This window comes from Caretta caretta, chromosome 11 (assembly GCF_965140235.1).
Source record: "Caretta caretta isolate rCarCar2 chromosome 11, rCarCar1.hap1, whole genome shotgun sequence".
Lineage (NCBI taxonomy): Eukaryota > Metazoa > Chordata > Testudines > Cheloniidae > Caretta > Caretta caretta.
In genome coordinates, this window is record NC_134216.1 from 45,518,633 (window position 1) to 45,538,518 (window position 19,886).

A 19,886-nucleotide genomic window follows, 5' to 3' on the forward strand; every position below is an offset into this window, starting at 1 on the left:
TGATGTTTGTGAAAGGACTGTTGTATGGAAGGTTTCTGTTTCTTTCACTGATGTAGCTTTCATGGTTAAACTTTCTGATAGAGTTTCCAAAACCTGCACACCCAGTTGGTACGATGGTTCTTGCACTGTTTTAATTTCTTTTTTATAAGCCTGGGTCTCCTTCTTTGCGAAAGGGGAAGCAACATGAACTTCTGATATTGCCTGTGACTGGATAGACTCTTTTACATCTTTCCCAGAACTTTGCCTATCTATGGCTTGCACTGTGTAATCAAGTAACAAAAAAATAACAATATTAACAAATAATGTACTTTAATGGGCCAACTTAAGAACAAAATAAAATGGTAGGGATAATGAGAATGAAAGATATCTTCATGGGAAAACTGAGCATGCCAGATGCATTATGCTCTTGACACAAAAGAAAATTCATTCATGTAGATGAATGGAAAATGACTTGTACTCATGCAGTTGATACACAGCTGATGTTCGTCTCTTCTTTTCACCGAAGCTGTCCATTCCAATATCAAATAATCTGTTATGATACTGTTTAAGGATGTATTTTCTGTTAGCTTTTACAGCCCAGTGTTGAGTATATGAGACAATGGTGTGACTATCACCAGCTCTCTGGTTTAAAGCGTGTACTTGCTTAGTGTAGTAAAATGTCTATATTTTCTATATATAGGACACAGTTTTGTGAGATTTGAAATTATATGACATTTTAAAGTAAAGGAAATGACAGTGGTTTATTGGTTACAGCTAATACTACCAACATTAGTGAACTAGCTGCTAACTAAAAGGTGTGAAAAGAGGAAAGGAGGTAATTAGTAACAGTGGTATACAACAAACTGAATCCCTTTGAACAAAAATGGGGCTTTACCTTCGGCTGTCACTGTAAGTGTAGCTGTGCAAGTTGCTTCTCCAGCACTATTTCCTGCTTTGCAAGAGTATTGGCCAGCGTGCTCTAAAAAAGCATCTACTATTATCAGCATAGCTGTGCCTGTAGACTCATCAAAATGGAAAACTATATCTTTTGTTGGCAACATTAGCTGTTGGTTATGAAACCATTGGATTTCTGGTTTTGGCATGCCAGAGACCCTGGCTTGAAATCTGACTGATTCCCCGCTGCATACCCTGCAGCTTGAAATAGGCTGGATAAAGGTGGGCCTTTGGCCAACAGGCTCCTTCTTAAGTGAAACTGATGAAGAAACATGCCATTGGGACTTTGATGTAACTTCTTCAACCTTTTTAAATCCTGAAAAGAAGCATGCCAACTTTTAATTTCTTACCCTATGCTACAATCAAAGTTCTCTCTCCTCATTTTTTTTTCTTTTTGGCCTGGCAATTTTACAATATGAATCACTAATTCCATAGTTTATAAATTATGTTGCAAAAATAAAAAATAAATATATTTCTGGTTAAACAACACTAAGAACCGCAAGATTAAAATAACAAACCCTCTAGACCATTTTCTGTTCTGAAATTTGTGATCAATATTTTCAGAATGCATAATAGTGCAAATTTATTTTCTCATTTGCACAAATCTGGGGCATGCCCTTGTTTAAGATTTTCTAATGTTTCTTAAATGAAAACATTTTATCAATACCAAAACTCTTTAGAGATCTTTACAAGGCAAAGGCTTGTTAACGGAATAAAAATCTGTTTAATAGACTTAGGTTAGGGACAAGGAGTCTACCTTGTTTGAGGCATGCCGGATGCTGCTAATGAAAAGAATTGAAAGGTGAAGTGCATGGAACGTTGAAAAACTGTGAAAGAAACTTCACTGTGCATAACCTATGTCTTGGAGATGCAAGTGGATGTTGTGGACATTGTAAGATGATACTGATTAATTGAATTAAAGACATGACATGACAGTGACTCACATATATTTATTAATGAATATTAGTATGGGCACACAACTGGTTTTAAAACATCATTTATTTTTTAATTGCACATTGTACCTTCCAACTTCAAGTTAGCAGTACTTGTCACTTGGCCTATAGAATTACTAGCAACAAAGGTATAAATTCCTTCATCTTCTGGATAGGCTTCTGAAATCTCCAACTGGCAAGTGTCTTCAAAATGAGTCATTCTAAAGAAACGGGATGGCTTGATCTCCTTATCTTTGCAATACCAAGAGATTTTCAGATCTGATCAAATAAAATAAAAAAAGAAATGTAAGATTAAGATTCGTCTGTAGGTAAATACTTTAAAAATACATAAAGTACAAATCACTTATATCACAGCTTTTTGAAGTTGAATATTCCTTGATAATGTACAATAAGGCTAGTTTAAAGACCTGTAGTTTATTGGTTATTTTATAGTTCCGGCTGGGTAGTACGTATGAGGGAAAACTTATTTTGTGACTGCGACATTCAGTGATTAACTGGAAATCTCGCTCTCTCTTTCTCCCTCTGGATACCTTTGAAATAGCAGAGGCAGAGTAGGCTTTCAATGTTGTCAGTGAGTATGAAAAATGAAAGATCCTAGCAACTATATCTTGGCATCACATTTTAAGTAGAACTCTCCATTGAGAATTCATCTGTGAGGATAGGTGAAGAAATATGGAAGGATCAGCTCAGATGCAGGAGCTTAGCTGATGGCTGTAGGAGCATGAGGGACAGCAGAGGTGCTGTACATAAGAGGAGGGTAGCTTCGAGTCCGTGCCTGGGAGCGGGGTGAAGAGGTCTGGTGGCTGCTGGAGGTGACTGAGGAGGGGATGAGTTGGATACTGGCGTAGGGAAGGAGCAGAGGAAGTTGTAGGGAGTCCATTTCCCTTTCATTTCCAAGCATGCCCCATTTTGCAGAATTCGATGCACGCTAAGGCACATGAATATAGGTGGCTTTTTAGGGCTGCATCCACAGTATCCTGGATAATTTCACTGTATTTTGTTTTTTTAAAAAGTGCCACAGCTATTAATTATTATTATTAATGGAGAACTGATTTTATTTTATATTTATCTTAAATCTCAAATTCCCATTTAAAACTGATCATCTAGTAGGCTACAAAATGACTCAGCTGATCCAAACAATCCAAACAAATGACCATAGTAATCTGTTTTCTGAGGAGGGGAGTGCATGGCTTATTTTTCTACCCGAGTTCTGAGAAGCCTCCAGGTTTTATATCCCTAAATATCTAGACCATTGGTTCTCAAACTTTTGTACTGGTGACCCCTTTCACACAGCAAGCCTCTGAGTGCGACCCCCCCGCCTTATAAATTAAAAACACTTTTAAATATATTTAACACCATTATAAATGCTGGAAGGAAAGCAGGGTTTGGGGTGAAGGCTCACAGCTCGCGACCCTCCAAGTAATAACCTCGCAACCCCCTCAGGGGTCCCGCCCCCCAGTTTGAGAACCCCTGCTCTAGACCTTAAGGCCAGATCCTTAGATGGTGGAAATCATCATAGCTAAGGATCTGTTTTAGTTGTACTGGCCTGTGTGACGCTTATTAATGTCCGTCCTTAACTGACAAGAAAGGTCACTGTTGAGTCCAGTGAGACACTTTCTTGTCTCATGCATGAAGCCTGCTGTTCTTTCCAGATATCATACACCTTGCCAGCTTGGGGAAGAAGAGGTCAGCGCCAGTCATCAAACCTGGCAGTGAACTACATCACTAACCACACTGATCTGGCATATATAAATTATTTTAATTGTTTTTGCTGCTGTCCTAATAAAGATACAATGTTTTCAGGAAACAGTAATGTAGTGTAAAGAATTTGAAAATATATTTTCAATGCTAGTATATTAGCTAAGCTAGTATAAAATATTTTCATGCTGTATTTTAGAAATATCCAAATTCATTCATATACAATACGAAAAGAACGGGAACTGCAGGGATAACGCCCCATGTGCTGTGCTGCAAAGGTACCCCACAGTGATCAACATGAACATAGAGATAATGTATGCACACTCACACACAAAACTGTGTCATGCTTTGCATAGCTGTAATTAAGATGTCGATAGTTCCAGTATAAACTCCCATGTGTATTTTCTGAGTCTTACCACAATTTTTATCATGGAAGCAGATTTGTTTTCTAATCTTTTTCCAATTCAAGAATTTCTCTTTTAAGTGATAGGAATGCAAAAGAGTAGATGCTACTCATTTCATGCACACTTTTGCATTTCTATAACCCTCAAATGATTTAAATCTGGACTTTGGTCTGCCTATAATCCAGGGGTTCTCAACCCTTTTCTTTCTGAGCCCCTCCCCCAGCATGCTATAAAAACTCCACGACCCACCAGTGCTACAATAACTGGTTTTCTGCATATAAAAGCCAGGGCTGGCATTTGGGGGTAGCAAGCAGAGCAGTTGCATGGGGTCCCATGCCACAGGGGTCCCTGCAAAGCTAGGCACTAGGTATCTCTACAGTAATATGTGAATATTTTATTATTATTAACAGTTCCCAAGACTATGTGGGGTAATAATAATAATACTGTAGTTTAATTTATCAAACGAATTACTATGGTGTCATGGGCAAAAATTTTAGTTATAAGATGGTATTTATTTAATTAAAACATGGTAAATTTATATAAGGAAAGTCTATTTCAAATAAGTATAAATTAAAAAAATCTCTGATACTGGGATAAAACAAAAATGCTAATTTTGATATAATATTTTTAGTTTAATGTTTCCATGAATGGCATTGAAAATGGTACATTCTGGGGATATTAAGGGCTTTGAGGTGAAAGTCAGGGCAGATTTTTGACCTGTATCTTTAAAATGGTGTGTCAGTAGGTGGCACCAGAAGCTTTGTTCATTGTTCATGCTCATTTATAGGACAATGCTTTCTCCAGCATTGCAGTTAGGGCTTCAAAGCTCTGCCATATCACTGCACTGACAGTTTTAAACTTCACGTAGTAGTCAGTACTCTGAAAAGCATTATAAAGGTTCACATCTGATTAAAAATGTAAGAACTACTGAGCCCATGACCACCTATTAAAAAATTGCTTAGCATTAGGGGACTCCTAAATTTCATGTCTGCTGGCAGCTATGAGATAGTTTTTAAAATTGCTAGCTGCCAGTCAATTATACAGCCAACACTACTTCGTACATATATCTGATAGTTACACAATCCTCAGAAAGACTGATTTCAGCTCATGTGCTATTAGATTTGCTTTGAGTATCAGCTGAACAATTCTGATATAACAAAAATTGTATATAATTTCATTAAACTAACCTGTCCCTGTAACTCTGCACTGAAAACAAGCAGATTGTCCCTCAGAAGTAACAACATCTTGAAGTGGTGTTATAAGAGTAGGTGGATAAACTGGCACTTCTAGATCAGGAGAAACAACTTCTGGGACTAAAGAAAGAGACCAAAAGGTTAGACCATATGGAAGAGCGCACATCACAAAATACTGACAATACCATTTCAAATACACTTTAAGGAACTTGGGAAACTTACCTTCCACTGAAAGCGAAGCTGAAGTAGTGGCAACTCCATAGTCATTCTTCGCTTCACACGTATAAACTGCTGCATCTTCAGGGAAAGTCTCAATCAACAATAGAGTGTATTCTTGTGCATCATGAAGAAACTTGCATTTAAAGCCTGCAGAAAGCTGCTGCTCATCTTTATACCAGGAAATTTTGGGCTGGGGTCTACCTGATATTACAGCACAAAAGCGGGCGGGTTTACCAGATTCCACGGTGGTGGGCTGAAGCTCCTGAATAATATGGGGTGGCTCTGGAGCTGCAGATTTAAAAAAAAGGATCTAAGTATGTGTTGCTTATTGAAATTATTAAAAATTTAGTAAGATCTCTTACTCTGCCAAACAAAAATACTATTGCCAAAAGTGGTCAGAATCCACAGTCCTTATTCATGCAAAGTTCCCAGTGACTGAAGATCCAGTTCAGTATTTCTCACACACAACTTGACTGGGGGATTTTCTTGGTCAAGGAATACTGAATTGGGGCTGGAATAAAGACGGCTCAAGAAAAATTGTTTTCGAACAAATAGCTGTTTTAGTGTATAAGATTTTTTGAAAGATGAAATTGTAAAAAACATCTCTGAAAACTGTTAGGTTGATCCCTCCGATACTAAATATTTGAGATATCAAAGTTAAGGGACTACTTTATTTACTTTACTTAGAAGTAAGAGGGTTGACTGGCTTAGGTAGATGTAGATATAAAAAGTGCTATAACATTTTAATCAGTTATCCGTTTCAATGGAAAGAGTGGACAGGAAGCAGTGATGTAGAACAAGCAGCCCCAACTGTTCCAGGGTTCTCTCTCTGAAGTTATGCCAAATTTACAGTATTATAATGCCAAGAAGTTTTCACAGAGATACAGAAAACACAGGATAGGAAATGCAATAATGAGCAAAATGAGTGTCCACGCATACCATTAGAGGCGCAAAGTGGGTGAGGTAATATTTTTGTCTCTGTCTCACCAACAGAATTTGGTCCAATAAAAGATATTGCCTCATCTACCTTCTCTCTCTAATATCCTGGGACCAAACACGGCTACACCAATATTGCAAACATACGTACCGTTAACATAGAGAATAATAGAGCTTCTGTTTCTTCCTGCTACAAAGGTGTATTCCCCAGCATCGTTATATCTTGTTTCAGTGATGCTCATCTGGTGGATTCTTCTTTCCACGACATATTGATATCTTTCCTCAATCTGGAAATTGATCTCAATGCCATCCTTATACCAGTGAGCATCAACATCATCTTCATTGACTTCAAATTCAACTACAGCTCGTTGTCTTTCAATGACCTTTTGCCAAGTAGAATAAATATTACAAATAGCACCTGCTTTTACAGCTGCCCTCCTGCTTTACTAAACCTTAAGGGGGAAAACTCAGGACGCTCTGAATTCTGTCTCTGCAGCAGGACACAGGATGGCCTACCACTTAGTGCACTGACTCAAAGTAACTATATAGGCCTGAGAGCTGCAGATGTGGTCTCCTCCTCCCACTTATTAACGTCCTATTTGGATCAATGAGAAGAAAGTTAACTGTCTGGTGAGAAGTATGTGTCTTTGGAATCCCTAAGGCCTATACCATGGTGATGGGGTTGGCCCATCAGAACATGGTGGGAGGCCCTGACTGCACGACTATTGCTGGGGTTTTTGGGGGGCGGGGCGGGGATTATCTTAAATAGTTTAGGTACGCTCTTACCCCTGGCTCAATATATCCCATTCATAAGCTATTGCTCCTTCGAATGGTAAAACAACAGAACTATCAAGAATTTATTCCCTATGTATATACAGTACCTGAACATCTTTATGGACACTTCTAATACGAATATCACGACCTTCCACAACTAAGTTAGCACTGGACATGTTTCCTCCTGCTACTACAGTGTACTGTCCAGCATCAGACATCTTTGTGGAAGGAATGAGGAGGCGATGGACAAATCTCTCCCTCTGAACTTTCATTCTAAAGACAACAGAAAGACAATGAACAGAGCTACTTTTCTGAAAAAAATATAAGGAATACTAGCGTCTTGTTCTGGAGAAAAAGATTACCTGTCACCAAGCTGGAGTTCCTGGCCATCCTTCATCCACTGCACTGAAATGTCAGGTTCTGAGATTTCACATTCAAAAATGGCTCGTTTCTTCTCTACAACCTTAATGTCTTTAATGTGCTTCCTAAATTCAATGTGACGAGCTAGGGAAATACCATGGATATACGATGAGCACTGTAAACATATATCAGGAGGGCCATTAACATTCCTTAAATATACAGACTATGACAACAAATACCTTCCACATATAAAGTGGCTGAAGAAACAGCTTTCCCAGCAACAAAACTGTATTCTGCAGCATCACCAAAGTGGACATTCCTTATGGCAAGAGAATGTGTAAGCTTTTTAGTTCTTATCTGGCACCTGTCAGTTGATTTTATCTCCACCCCATTCTTTAACCACTTGTATGTGATGCCTTCGTAGTTGACAGTTACTTCAAATGTTATTGTATCTTTCTCTTCAGCATTGATGTCTTTCAACATGGATGTAATCAAGATAGCTAAAAGAAAAGAAATAGCGATATGATATGTCTTAACAGGAACCTGAATTGCTTCACAATCCTTTAATCAGATTGCATTTAAACTAAGGTCCTTCCCTCATTGCTTTTTGCAAAATATTATAAAATAAGCCATTAATTGAAAACTGGACTTCTTGCATTTAGCACAAAAATTACCAAAAAGAGAGTGGCCTTTTCAGCATTTTATTTGGAAGTTACCACTTTTTAATAAGAAGTGTCTTTGTTTTTATTACATATTGTTGTGAAATCAGTAAGAAAAAATAGATACAAAGTGACCTGAATAATCTTATTTTCTGGAACAAAAAAAAAGTTTAAAACTCAAAAACCAAACGCCAAAAACAAACCATATCATTCTGTAGTTGTATAGAGTCTTTCATTCAAGGATCTCAAAATAATTTAGAAAAGGGAATATTCCCATTTTATAGATGGTGAAACTGAGACACAGAGCAGCTAAATGACTTGTGCAATGTCAATGAGGCATTCTGTGTCAGAGTCAAGATTCGAGAATCGAATCTAGGAATAACATTTTCAAATGTTTCTAAATAATTTAAGAGACTAAGTCCCATTTTCAAAATGTGATCTAGCCACTTAGAAGCCTAAGCCTTAATAAAAATCAAAGGGACTTTGAGCTCATAAGTGCCTCAATCTCTTTTGAAAATGGGATTTAGGCTCCTTAGGTACTTCTTTTGAGAATTTTACCCCATGTCTCCTGATTCCCATATTCCCACTCTAACCAGTAGATGGGGTGTGTTTCAGTTTATATTGAACACAAAGAAGCTTTAATCATATATTAATATCATAACTATTTTGGTAATAGAAAACACTTTGGTTAATTTTTATTTTCACTTACGGTTTACTGTCAGAGTTGCACTGACTCTGTCATTCCCACAGACAAATGTATATTCTGCAGAATCTTCACTGCTTGTGTTAATGATATTGAGCTGATGGAGTTTCCCCTGAACCACTATTTTAAACTTTTGACTCATTTCAATTTCCACCCCATTTTTTAGCCATACAGCAGGTACATTGAAATGAGATACTTCACACTGAAAGGAGGCAGTTTTGGTCTCAGGAACCTCAATACTTTTCATGGTCTTTGTAATATGTACGGCTATGAAAAAGCAAGAGAATGAAAAAAAATCAGATAGTATTGTCTTTTAAATTCTGTTTATAAAATTGGAAATGCAAAGAGTAACAGATCATCCTGTGTAAGGACTAGTTATAATACATGAGCTAGTGTTTCATGAAATACTTACTTTCCACAAACAGCTTTGCTTTGCACTCCAGCTGTCCTACTACAGCTGTGTATTCTCCAGCATCAGAGGGAGATATATTCTGCAGCATCAGCTTGTGAACTTTCCTTTGAGAGATCATACTGTACTTGTCACTTGACTTAATCTCAACATTTTTGTGGAACCATTTGATCGGTACGGTATCATGGGAAACACTCAATTCAAAGGAAACAGTGGCATTTTCCAAAGCAGTCACATCCTTTGGCTTTTTGATTATCTTAACAGCTTAAGGAAGAGAATCACAACAGTTTATTCATACTTGTGATTTAAATTCTAAATCAGTCATTAGACTAATTGCTGAAATGATCACAAATTGACTTACTTTCAACGTGGAGTCTGGCATTGGCACCTAACCTTCCAAGCTTAAAACTGTAAACGGACTCATCAGTGATAACACAATTTTTCACTTTCAGTGTGTAAACAGTTCCCTTCACTGTAATCTCATATTTGTCATCTGATTTAAGTTCAATGCCATTTTTGATCCACTGAACTCCTTTAACATCAGAATGGGTAAGTTCCACAGAAAAAACTGCATCTTGTGTTTCTGTTACAGTTAGGTTCTTTAGTGTCTTCTTTATTTTAACAGCTAGAAAAACAATGACCAATAAAGCTGAAAAAGCAAACTGAAACTCAAAGAAAGTTAAACATGGTCATTTTACAAAACATGTTATGATCCTCTTTTATTTTAAGATCCAAAGACATACACTTTACACACATCTCATGGTCACCAATGCCTCCGCCTCCACTAACCCCACCCCCCAAAACAAAACAGCATTTCCCAGCAGCTATCAGTATCTAAGATTAACATAGTTTTTCTATATTTAAAATGCTACTACACAATTGGCAAATGTTGACTTTTTAATGGCTTACAGCATACACCAAATATGTTTTTATCAAAATATTACCGTTATGTTAAATTCTAACATGGAACATCCAAAAATTGTATCCATTTATCGCCTCAATTTTAAATACAAAAGACAGTTTGTAATAATGATGACGTATATCATACTTAGGGCCTGAGCAAAAGGTGAATCAAGCCCTTAAACATATCAAATCAGGACAGAATTACTGACCTTCAACGTTCAATTTGGCCGATGTTTTTGAGGATGCCACTTTGTAGGTATATTCACCCATATCATCTAGCTTGGTGACTGGAATATTAAGTCTCCTCTTTAAACCATCTGATTCGCTTTGGAGGTGATCGGTCATAGATAATGGTTTACCATTCTTCAACCACTGACCATCAGAATCAGGATTTGCCACTTCGCATTCAAAAACAGCTTCTTGGGATTCAGCCACTGTTAGATCGCTGAGAGGCTTTGCAATGGCACCACCTGTTGGGAAGCAAAAGCACGAGTTATTTGTTCAGTGTTTCAGCTCTCTCATTAGATTATTTTTTCCCCTATCCTGAAATGCAGCTTTGCTGAAATCCACCAGCTACGCAGATTCTGAGGACAACATACTACCTTCATTTGTGCATCATTCTACATTATGGTCCCGATTTAACAAAGCATTTAAACACCCACCTAAGAGCTGCTGAATCAAAGCCAAAAAGAAGACAGAAAAAATAAGATCGAGAAGGAGAGACAAACCTCAGGAAAAAGGAGAGAAAAGAAAAGAGTGGAGAAAGGTATAGCAAGAGCAAAATTGCCAGGTGCTGCTTCGAAATATGTAAATTGCTTATTATATTGGGCACATTTTTTTAAAATCAAAGTCAGACTCTTTTTGGGATTTAAGCCTACTAACCTGCTACTATAAGCTTCCCAGATGTTTTCTTTTCTCCGGCGTAAAATGTGTATTCACCTTCATCATCTTTCATCATGGTGACCACTGTCAGTTTATATATTTTGCCACATGCTTCGATTTTGTATTTAGGACTAGGCTTGAGCTCTTGGTCTTTGAAGTGCCATAAAACATCAATACCTGCATGAGATAGCTCAACCTCAAAGGACACATTCTGAGTTTCAGTGCATGTGATGTCATGAAGGCCTCTAATAATCTGAATTTCTGTAAAACAAGTTCATTAGAAATATTAGTCATGACCACTTTGTTATATTAGCAAGAAGTGTTTTAAGAAGTACTGTGCATCTTAACGAATACCTACTTTCAACTGTAAGATTGCAACTGGTTTCAACTTTGCCAACCATCAGTTTGTACTGTCCTTCATCTGATGCATGGGTCCTAGTAAGCACTAGCCTTTGTTTAGTGCCTTTGCAGACAGCTTGCATACGGTCATCAGGCTTTATCTGTTGATCGTTTAGGTACCATTTGGACGAAGACACATCAGGGACTGAAACTTTGCATTCAAAGACAGCTTTTGTTCCTTCAATAGTGTGAACATCTTTTAGTGGCACCACTATGTCCACACCTGGCAAGTCACAAAAATATTAATGTAAAAACCCCCTTAAATTAACAAGAAATAAAGCAAACAAATGACCACCCATGCCTTTGAAAAAACATTGGACTGGCTAACAATAGTCACTTACTATAAACAGAGACTCGTCCAGTGGTTGAAAGAAGAAGACTGGGAATATTAAAGGAATAATTGCCACTATCTTCCTTTGTTACATCTTCAACTAACAACATATGTGACTGCTTGTCCAGCACAATGTGCACACGGTCATTTGGCTGAATTTCGATACCATCCTTCATCCAGACACCTTCAACATTTTCTAGGGAGACTTTAACTTCAAGTTGCACAATATCACCCTCGCAGACTTTCTGATCAGTAAGTCCTTGAAGAATGGTCACAGGACGAGCTACGAAATAAGAAAGAAAAACAAATTAATCCTCACAACAGATAAACAAAATAATTATTATTAAAGCTGTAGGAAAGAAGGGATATGTGATTAGAAAGGCTTACGCTTCATCTTCAGTTTGCAACTGGTCTTTTTGCCATCTACAACAAAGCTGTACTCTCCTTGGTCTTCCTTACTAACATCTTTAACAGTGAGAATTTGGCGACCACGCCGGGACGTAATCATGTATTTACTATTGGATGTGAGCTCCACGTCGCCACAATACCATTTCCCCTCCACATCTTCAGGGGAAATCTCACATTCAAGCTCGCCTGAGAACGACTCTGGGACTTCAATATCCTCAAGTTCTTTAACAAACTCAATAACAGCACCTGCATTAGAACATATATACATTCACAAATGATTTTTTAAAGAGTTTTATGAAACATTTCTTATAAAAATATTTGGTTTTAAAGAAACAAACTTGCATCTAAATTAAATATTATTTTCAAACCCTGAACATAAAATAATTTTCAGGCTTTCATGTTGCATTAAAAAAATATAAACATCAGTGTAAACATTTCTGCAATGTTCTATACAGCAAAATGCATGCTGCTATGTTCATTGGTGATAGCTGATTTCTTCCTGGAAGATTTTACTATAAAAACATTGAGTGATAATAAAGCTTGCATTCCTACCTTCAACAATAAGCTTAGCAGTTGTTTTTACAGTTTCATCTTCTACCAATGCACAGCTGTAGTCCTCAGCATCTAACATGTCAATCATTAGCACAGAAAGAAAGTGACCTTTTCTGTCAGAGTGCATCCTGTATTTGTCTCCGGAAAATATTTCGATTCCATTTTTATACCATTTCACTTTGATAAAGGGTTCTGAGGTTTCACATTCAAAGGTTGCCATGGAATCTCTCTCTTTAGCAACAACATCTTGTAAATTTTGCGTGAAATTTATCAATTGTTTGGCTGCAAAATAAAAAAAAATATTGAGAGTTGATAACCTGTGGACTACAAAGACAAACACATTTTGTTAATGAACAGGATACATTAAAGGGATTTACACATTACCTTGTACTAGCAAGAAAGCATGGCTTGAAGTTTCACCAGCTATATTGATTGCTTTCACCATGATGCTGGCAGAGTCCTCAGCTGTTACATCCCTGATGACCAATTCACAAACATTATCTTCAGGCCAGTACCAATATATCCGATCAGACCGGTCAATCTGTATACCATTTCTGAACCATTGGCATTCAGGGTCTGGTTTCCCTACTACTCTAACACGGAAATGTGCATCACTACCTTGGGCTACTGTCCGGCTTTGAATTCGTTCAAGTATCTTAGGAGCCTCCATACTTGGACTAAGCTCAAGCCTCTCTGGTTTGATAGCTGGAATGGTGAGTTCGCCTTCAGCAAGAAGCACTTTCTTCTCTTCCTCAGTTAAGTCTTTGGTCCAGTGAAGAAGTTCCTCTTTTGTCTTTTTAAGCATTTCTTCATATGATTCATCTTTTTTACGAGACTTAAGCTCCACAGCAGTAATGGCTTCATAATAGCCCTCCTCTGTCCTACGCTTGAATTTACTGCGCAGCTCTTCAGTCTCTTCCGTTAGCTTCTCGTGAGTAATTCTTTCAGCCCTTTTTAGCTTCACCACCTCTTTGGTAGTTGTCTCAGCAGGCTTGTCTACCTTTTGTACTGCAAAGAGAAGTTTGCCAGGCTCTGTTGCTGCTGGCTCGTGCCTGGGTTCGGGTGCCCGGCGAAGGACAGACCTGAAATCTTCCCTCTGCTGGATCTCAAGTTTCACTTTGTGTTCCGTTACTCCCTCTGGATTTTCTGCCATAACCTTCACTTCACCTGTATCGTATGATTTGCAGTCCACGATGTCCAGGTAGTAGATACCATCATAGCGGAGTCTAAATCTTTTGCTTTTACGAATGAGCTGCCCGTTGAGATACCAATTGACTTTGGGCTGTGGATAGCCAGTAACACGGCAGCGGAACCGCGCAGTTTCACCCTCCAGAACTCTTGCAGGCTCAGGGACCAAAACAATATCTGGCGTTTGCTTCTCTTTTTGATCCTCTGTTACTCCAGCAAGGGCTCCCTCATGGGCCATTCTTTCCATCTCTTCAATTCGCTGTAGTCCCTTCCTGCCTTCTGGCAACTGAGTTTCTTCCACAAGGCTTTTCTCATCTTTTACTATAAGGGTAGCTGATGTGTGGTCAGTACCGTATTTGTTACTTGCTCTGCAAGTGATCACTCCACTGTCTCTAGGATAGGCTACTCCATAATCCAGACTGCAGTATCCAAATTCATTAATCATACGTAGTCTATTGGCTGCCTCCAGGGGCTTGCCATCATGTAGCCAGTCGACCACCATAGTGGGGTCACCAATTGGTGTCAGTCTGCAGTCAAAATGAGCTGGTCCAAAGCGCTTGAGCCTTAATGAAGTGAGTTTCTTCTTAAAGAATGGCTTTTGTTGTTTTTCTTTGTCATAAAGGTCTCCCTCCTCCCATTGCTCTTGACCATAACGCAAATGGAGAGGCTCAAGCTCAGGTGCTGCAATCTCCTTTGCTCTGTATGTTCCCCTTGGAATGATTAATTTCCTTTCTGGTTCAGGTTCTGCAAACTCCACTTCAACATTTACCTTGCACCGTGTAGTGTCGCGCCCCGCTTTATTGATGGCAGTAGCGGTATACCATGCAGCATCATGCTTGACAGTGGACTCAATTTTAAGTGCAGCTTCTCCTTTAGTTCCCTCAATTCTGAAATATTAAAAAAAAATATACATTATTTTCTCACATATCTCCTTCACAATTAGGTCCCATCCCTATAACCTTTAAGCAGGCAAACTTCTGGTGGAATCAAAAATAATACTTAATCATGGTAGTGCCTAACGACCAACCAAGAATGTGGCCTCATTGTGCAAGGCACTGTATAAACACAAAGTAGCAATCTTTAGTGGTCTTGAAATCAGTACAAATTTCATCTACTAGAGGACTGCAGATACAGAAAGCTAATGGAGGTTCTTTTACAATTTGGTTTTAAGTTTTATTGAAACTTACATAATAAACATGTACAGAAACATGCAAAAGGCAGGCCTGAGCCTGTAAGTTATTGCACACTTTTAGGGCCAGATCCAATCCCCATTGAAGTCAGTGGAAAAACTCCCATAGTCTTCAAAGGCCATGGGATCAGGCCCCTAGTTCCCATTGTTCCCACTCTCAATTCTCATCTACTACATTTTTGAGGAGTTGGAGACACTCAGCAAACACTAGGAGGCACTTAGTACCTTGCAGGACCAGGCTTATTGAAATCTTTACTGTTTTTACCCATTATCTTTTTAGGAAGCACTTACTTGATCTTTGGGTATTTATGAGGTACAATGATATCACTGTTCTTCAACCATACAATATCAGGATTAGGGTTACCAGTAGCTTTCACTGACATTTTCAGTTTAGTACCCTCCTTGACACTAACATTCTTCAGCCTTTCTACAAAATGTGGTTTCACTAGATGTTCTTGAGCTGAAAGAGCAAGAAAAAAGTGGTCCGACACAGAAATTGAAATAACTGTTTCTATACATAATAATGATGGAGTTTTTTCCAAAATGTGCAGAGTAAATACCTTCCACTGTCAAGGTCATAGAGATCGTAGTTTTGCCTGCCCTGTTCTGAGCAACGACAGTCCATTCACCAGAATCATCAGGACTAGCATGGACAATGATCATTGACTGTGTGCCATCTTCTTTAACTACTATTTTATGAGTATAGTCATTAACAACTTGTTGACCTGCAGAAATAGACAATTTTGTTTACACCCAGTACTGTTTCCTGACATGGAAAATACTATATTTTTTCTAAATAATTATATTATGAAAATAAATTGAGATACCATTATGAAACCAGTATGTTTCTGGCATGGGTCTGCCAACTACTTTTAGGTCAAATCTCGCCGTCTGCCCCTCTGCACATTTAAAGGAACTAGGTTTCAACACAAAAACTGGCTTATACAATCTCTCCAGTTGTCCTTCATCAGTTTCATCTAGTCTGCGAGCAGGAGAACGAGACGGAGAACTACGGGCTGGAGAACGACTTGGGGAACGGGGAGAAAGAGACCTGAGGGAGGGACAAAAAAGCTGTGCTGTAGCAATGACTCCTAGAACCAGGCTAAAAGCAATACATAATTCATCTCCTGTGCCTAGTATTTTAAAACAGGTTAAAATCAATTTACCTAGGGGAAAAGGTGAGGTAAAATTATTATTTGTAGTTTGTTTCCTGTTGTCTAATCAATATGAAGAATCTGTGCAATGTCAAATAATATTACAGTTCTCTATACTTACAGAAATATGTATTTTTCACATACACACAGAGTATCTATCTATAACTGGATGAGTTCTCTGACCACTGAAATGTAGCAATCTCTGTGGTGGAAAGCAAAAGCTGTTTAACAGTGCAGCGCACAATAGGTAAAATCCCAAGTGAGGAGCAATACATTCTCTAAATTGAGAGGACTAAACCAATACCTTGTTTACACCTATCATCTAGAAGGTGATACCTTCAGAATCACATTGCCCTGTAGCAATGGGGATTTGGTTCATAGTGAGCCACAGAACAGAGTGCCACTTACTGAATCAACATCAGCATGGAGGTATGCCAGGACTGATGGTCTAAACTTGTTTAGCTTGGACTACATGATGGGATCACTGGACACTGTTTATTTGTAGTGGACTGGAACGAACACAAGACTTGCATATTACCCTGTACTTACCGATATCTTTTCATAACATCTGGTGCTGGCATATAACCTGGAGCTCCAACTGGTGCAACAGGTTCAATGTATAGCTTTGCAGAGCAAATGGCATTTCCTTTAACATTGCTGGCAAAGACTGTATAAATTCCTTCATCTTCAGGCAACACAACAGGTAAATGTAGACTAGCGCTGCCATCTTGCAGAACTTCCATGTGGTAGCGCTCTCCATGCTTAATGCGTTTACCATCCTTGTACCACGCAATCTGCACAAATAGTAAAAAGTAGAGTGAACCCTCATGGAGATTTGAATACAGTATTGTGTACCCATGTATGTTACTTAAAACTCTGCTAGGTCTTTCCCACTACTTTTCAACTATTGCATGGCCATAACCAACATGTAGTTGGCAAACAATTTTACCTGAAATAAGTAAGAGTAAAAAACAGCTTTTTGCAGATATGAAAATCAGTATCCAATATAAAATTCAGCATTATGATACATAAAGAATGAAACAGAAACAAGCCAGATTCACTACTATATGACCGCTTCTCTGTGACGCATGAGTAGTGCAATACTTTGCCATAGCGTATTGGTGAATCTAGCACATTTCCTTATCCAGGACTATTGTACAAATCTACAAAATGGAAACTCAGCTTGATGGGAGAACAAAGGACTGAAAAATGTACATTGTTTTTGGAATTTGTGGTTTTCTAGCTGAGTAGGATAAAGAAGGGGTTCTCTGGCAGTGAGCTACCACATCCAGTAAGTTTCCACATATAGAAGCAGGCCTGTTTCATAGGTAGATATAATTAAAAACAATATCTGTATGGTTTATATTATACATTTATAGATGTTGGTATACCTTGGGTAATGGATATCCAGTCATTTTACAATGGAAAGTAACAGCCATTCCCTCAAAGATTCTATAATTCTTTAATCTTAAATCAAATCCTGCTTCAACTGTTTCAGATTCAGGAATATCAACCACCATCTCTTCTCTGTCTTCCTCCAAGAGTTCTTCTAGGGTGGTCTTAATAATTCTGTATTCAATTTCTTTGATAAGTCTTTCTTCAAAGGAAGAAATGTGGAATTCCTATACAAAAAGAAAACAGTTTTGTGATAGATTTTGTAGAACAGACTTTACAGAGTTTGTAGAATAACTGACTTCTTACATTTGTGAAAATAAATAAAAAGACTTGAACTGCTCCCATCACAATTTAAAATGACAGAAATACTTACGTGTTCATCTACAAAAGTCCGGATCTGCACAGTGTCTTTTGCCATTTTCTTCCTAATTAGAGCTTGTTCTTTTTCATATTCTTTTTCATAGTCAGCATATACAATAGCTGGGGCTATCTCAGCCACTTTAGGTTCTTGTACATATGCAGTCACCTGAGTTTGGTACATCATTTCTTGTTGCGATTTTATGTAGACCTCATAATCAGCTAGGAGTTAAGCACAAATTCTGATAAGTCACTGTCCATTTTTACTGGCATAAATATAGAAATAAGCTGCAGAAGTTATCAGTTAGTAGGTATTATTTTAAACAGCGTTTCAGATGGTTGTGGAACAGGTGCATATCCTGATGCTCTGTGAGAATCATTACAACAGATAGACACTCCGCCCAGTCTTGATTAAAATGTCATAATTTATATGTTCTAGAACAGGTTTTCTTAAGTACGGACCACTTCTAAAGAGAGAGCTCATCAGCTCTCAGCCTCCTAACCATACCTTCACACCTTCTCTCTGGGAACTATTGTACTTGATGAATATCTACGTGGATGAATATCTAGTCTAAATTAGTTTCTTTTTCTAAAGCACATATCCCAGCTCCTTAGTTAGTTTCCTTTCCCCAGAACCCCAATGCCAAACTTCAAAGGTCATATACTGTGCAGAGCATTAAGAGCTCTCCAAGAGGAGAGGCTCCTGTAGCTATGCTGAATAGGAGATTCTAAACTCTGCATGAGCCTATGGTTAAATATTCTCTCCCTCCTGCAGAAATCCTCAGTGCCACAGAAAAGTAGCTGTAGGCACTCTTCCTCCTGCAGAGCTCCCAGTACCTTCTCTTTCTCTGGGGTAAGGAGAGGAGTGTGGAAGGGAGCTAGGCCTTTGTACCATTCCTTACCATGTGCTTCTATAGAAGTGAACACTTTGGGTGAAATCCTGGCCCCACTGGAATCAAAGGGAAGCCAGGATTTCACCCTGTGACCTGCAAGTGGTTCTGTACATCATCGTGGTTTGACAACTGCTATGAAAATGCCCACAGATTCATGACCTCCTTTAAGAGACTCACTTAAAAGAAGAATGCTTCCATTTTGAAACTAGTTAATGGCTCAGAAAGAAAAAGAAGCTACTGCAATACCTCATCGACCATTGTGACCAGTCGGTTTTTATTATATCAAACAGAGTGGCACCAATTTGCTAATCTTAAAGCAAGTTAAAGAAACTCCAGTCTTATTCTTCCATATTTTTATCACTGACTTTTTTGTTAATCCCTCCTCCCCCATTATCCATGCACCTACATATACCTTCTTCCAGTAAAGAGGCTGATGCAGAAGCTTCTCCATGCTTATTGCGAATAACAATAGTGTATTCTCCGGCGTCATCAGCAAAGGTCATCGAAATTTCAAGTCTGCATTCCCCAGTCTCTTTTTTGTAACTCAGTTTGTGTCTTTAAGAACATAGAAAACACAAATTCTCCATAATTCTGATCAGCAGAACTCTTCACTTATTTACTTTTTGAAAGATCTATGACTATTACTCCTTGAAAAAGCCAATGCTTTGATAATTTTTTAGGCCAATATCAACTCAGTGGAATAGTAGAACAGCATAAGAGAAATAACAATACTGCAACCAGAGCTCAATTATTCCCTATATCTATAATAATAATTGAACTCAGAGACAAAAGGCAGTACTGAAGTCTTGAGGATTCCATTATCATATACAATGTAACCTTCCCAATATCAGAATTTTTATATTCAGGGAGCTTTATGCCTGGAAACATCATTTCCATCATTTTCTATAGGTGATTATATCATGATACATTTCAAGAATGCCAGAAAACGTACTCAGATGGCTCCTTCACTAAATATTTCCTCAATTCTACAGAA

General features: G+C 38.2%; 1 protein-coding gene across 1 annotated transcript in view; it reads right to left on the reverse strand.

Annotated features, from left to right (window-relative positions):
* The window catches only part of TTN (titin), a 311,267-nt gene that overhangs the window by 267,469 nt on the left and 23,912 nt on the right, over positions 1–19,886 (reverse strand). The window contains exons 20-43 of the mRNA XM_075117654.1: positions 19,305–19,447; positions 18,016–18,221; positions 17,639–17,869; positions 16,797–17,041; positions 15,921–16,144; positions 15,654–15,818; positions 15,385–15,553; positions 13,101–14,791; positions 12,717–12,998; positions 12,144–12,410; positions 11,767–12,039; positions 11,385–11,648; positions 11,027–11,287; positions 10,354–10,614; positions 9,603–9,866; positions 9,245–9,505; positions 8,839–9,099; positions 7,710–7,970; positions 7,473–7,614; positions 7,218–7,383; positions 6,488–6,719; positions 5,404–5,688; positions 5,176–5,301; positions 1,956–2,144 (exon numbers count right to left, since the gene is read on the reverse strand). Of these exons, the coding sequence (XP_074973755.1) occupies positions 1,956–2,144; positions 5,176–5,301; positions 5,404–5,688; positions 6,488–6,719; positions 7,218–7,383; positions 7,473–7,614; positions 7,710–7,970; positions 8,839–9,099; positions 9,245–9,505; positions 9,603–9,866; positions 10,354–10,614; positions 11,027–11,287; positions 11,385–11,648; positions 11,767–12,039; positions 12,144–12,410; positions 12,717–12,998; positions 13,101–14,791; positions 15,385–15,553; positions 15,654–15,818; positions 15,921–16,144; positions 16,797–17,041; positions 17,639–17,869; positions 18,016–18,221; positions 19,305–19,447 (6,869 nt within the window). The remainder of the gene's footprint in view (positions 1–1,955; positions 2,145–5,175; positions 5,302–5,403; positions 5,689–6,487; positions 6,720–7,217; positions 7,384–7,472; positions 7,615–7,709; positions 7,971–8,838; positions 9,100–9,244; positions 9,506–9,602; positions 9,867–10,353; positions 10,615–11,026; positions 11,288–11,384; positions 11,649–11,766; positions 12,040–12,143; positions 12,411–12,716; positions 12,999–13,100; positions 14,792–15,384; positions 15,554–15,653; positions 15,819–15,920; positions 16,145–16,796; positions 17,042–17,638; positions 17,870–18,015; positions 18,222–19,304; positions 19,448–19,886) is intronic.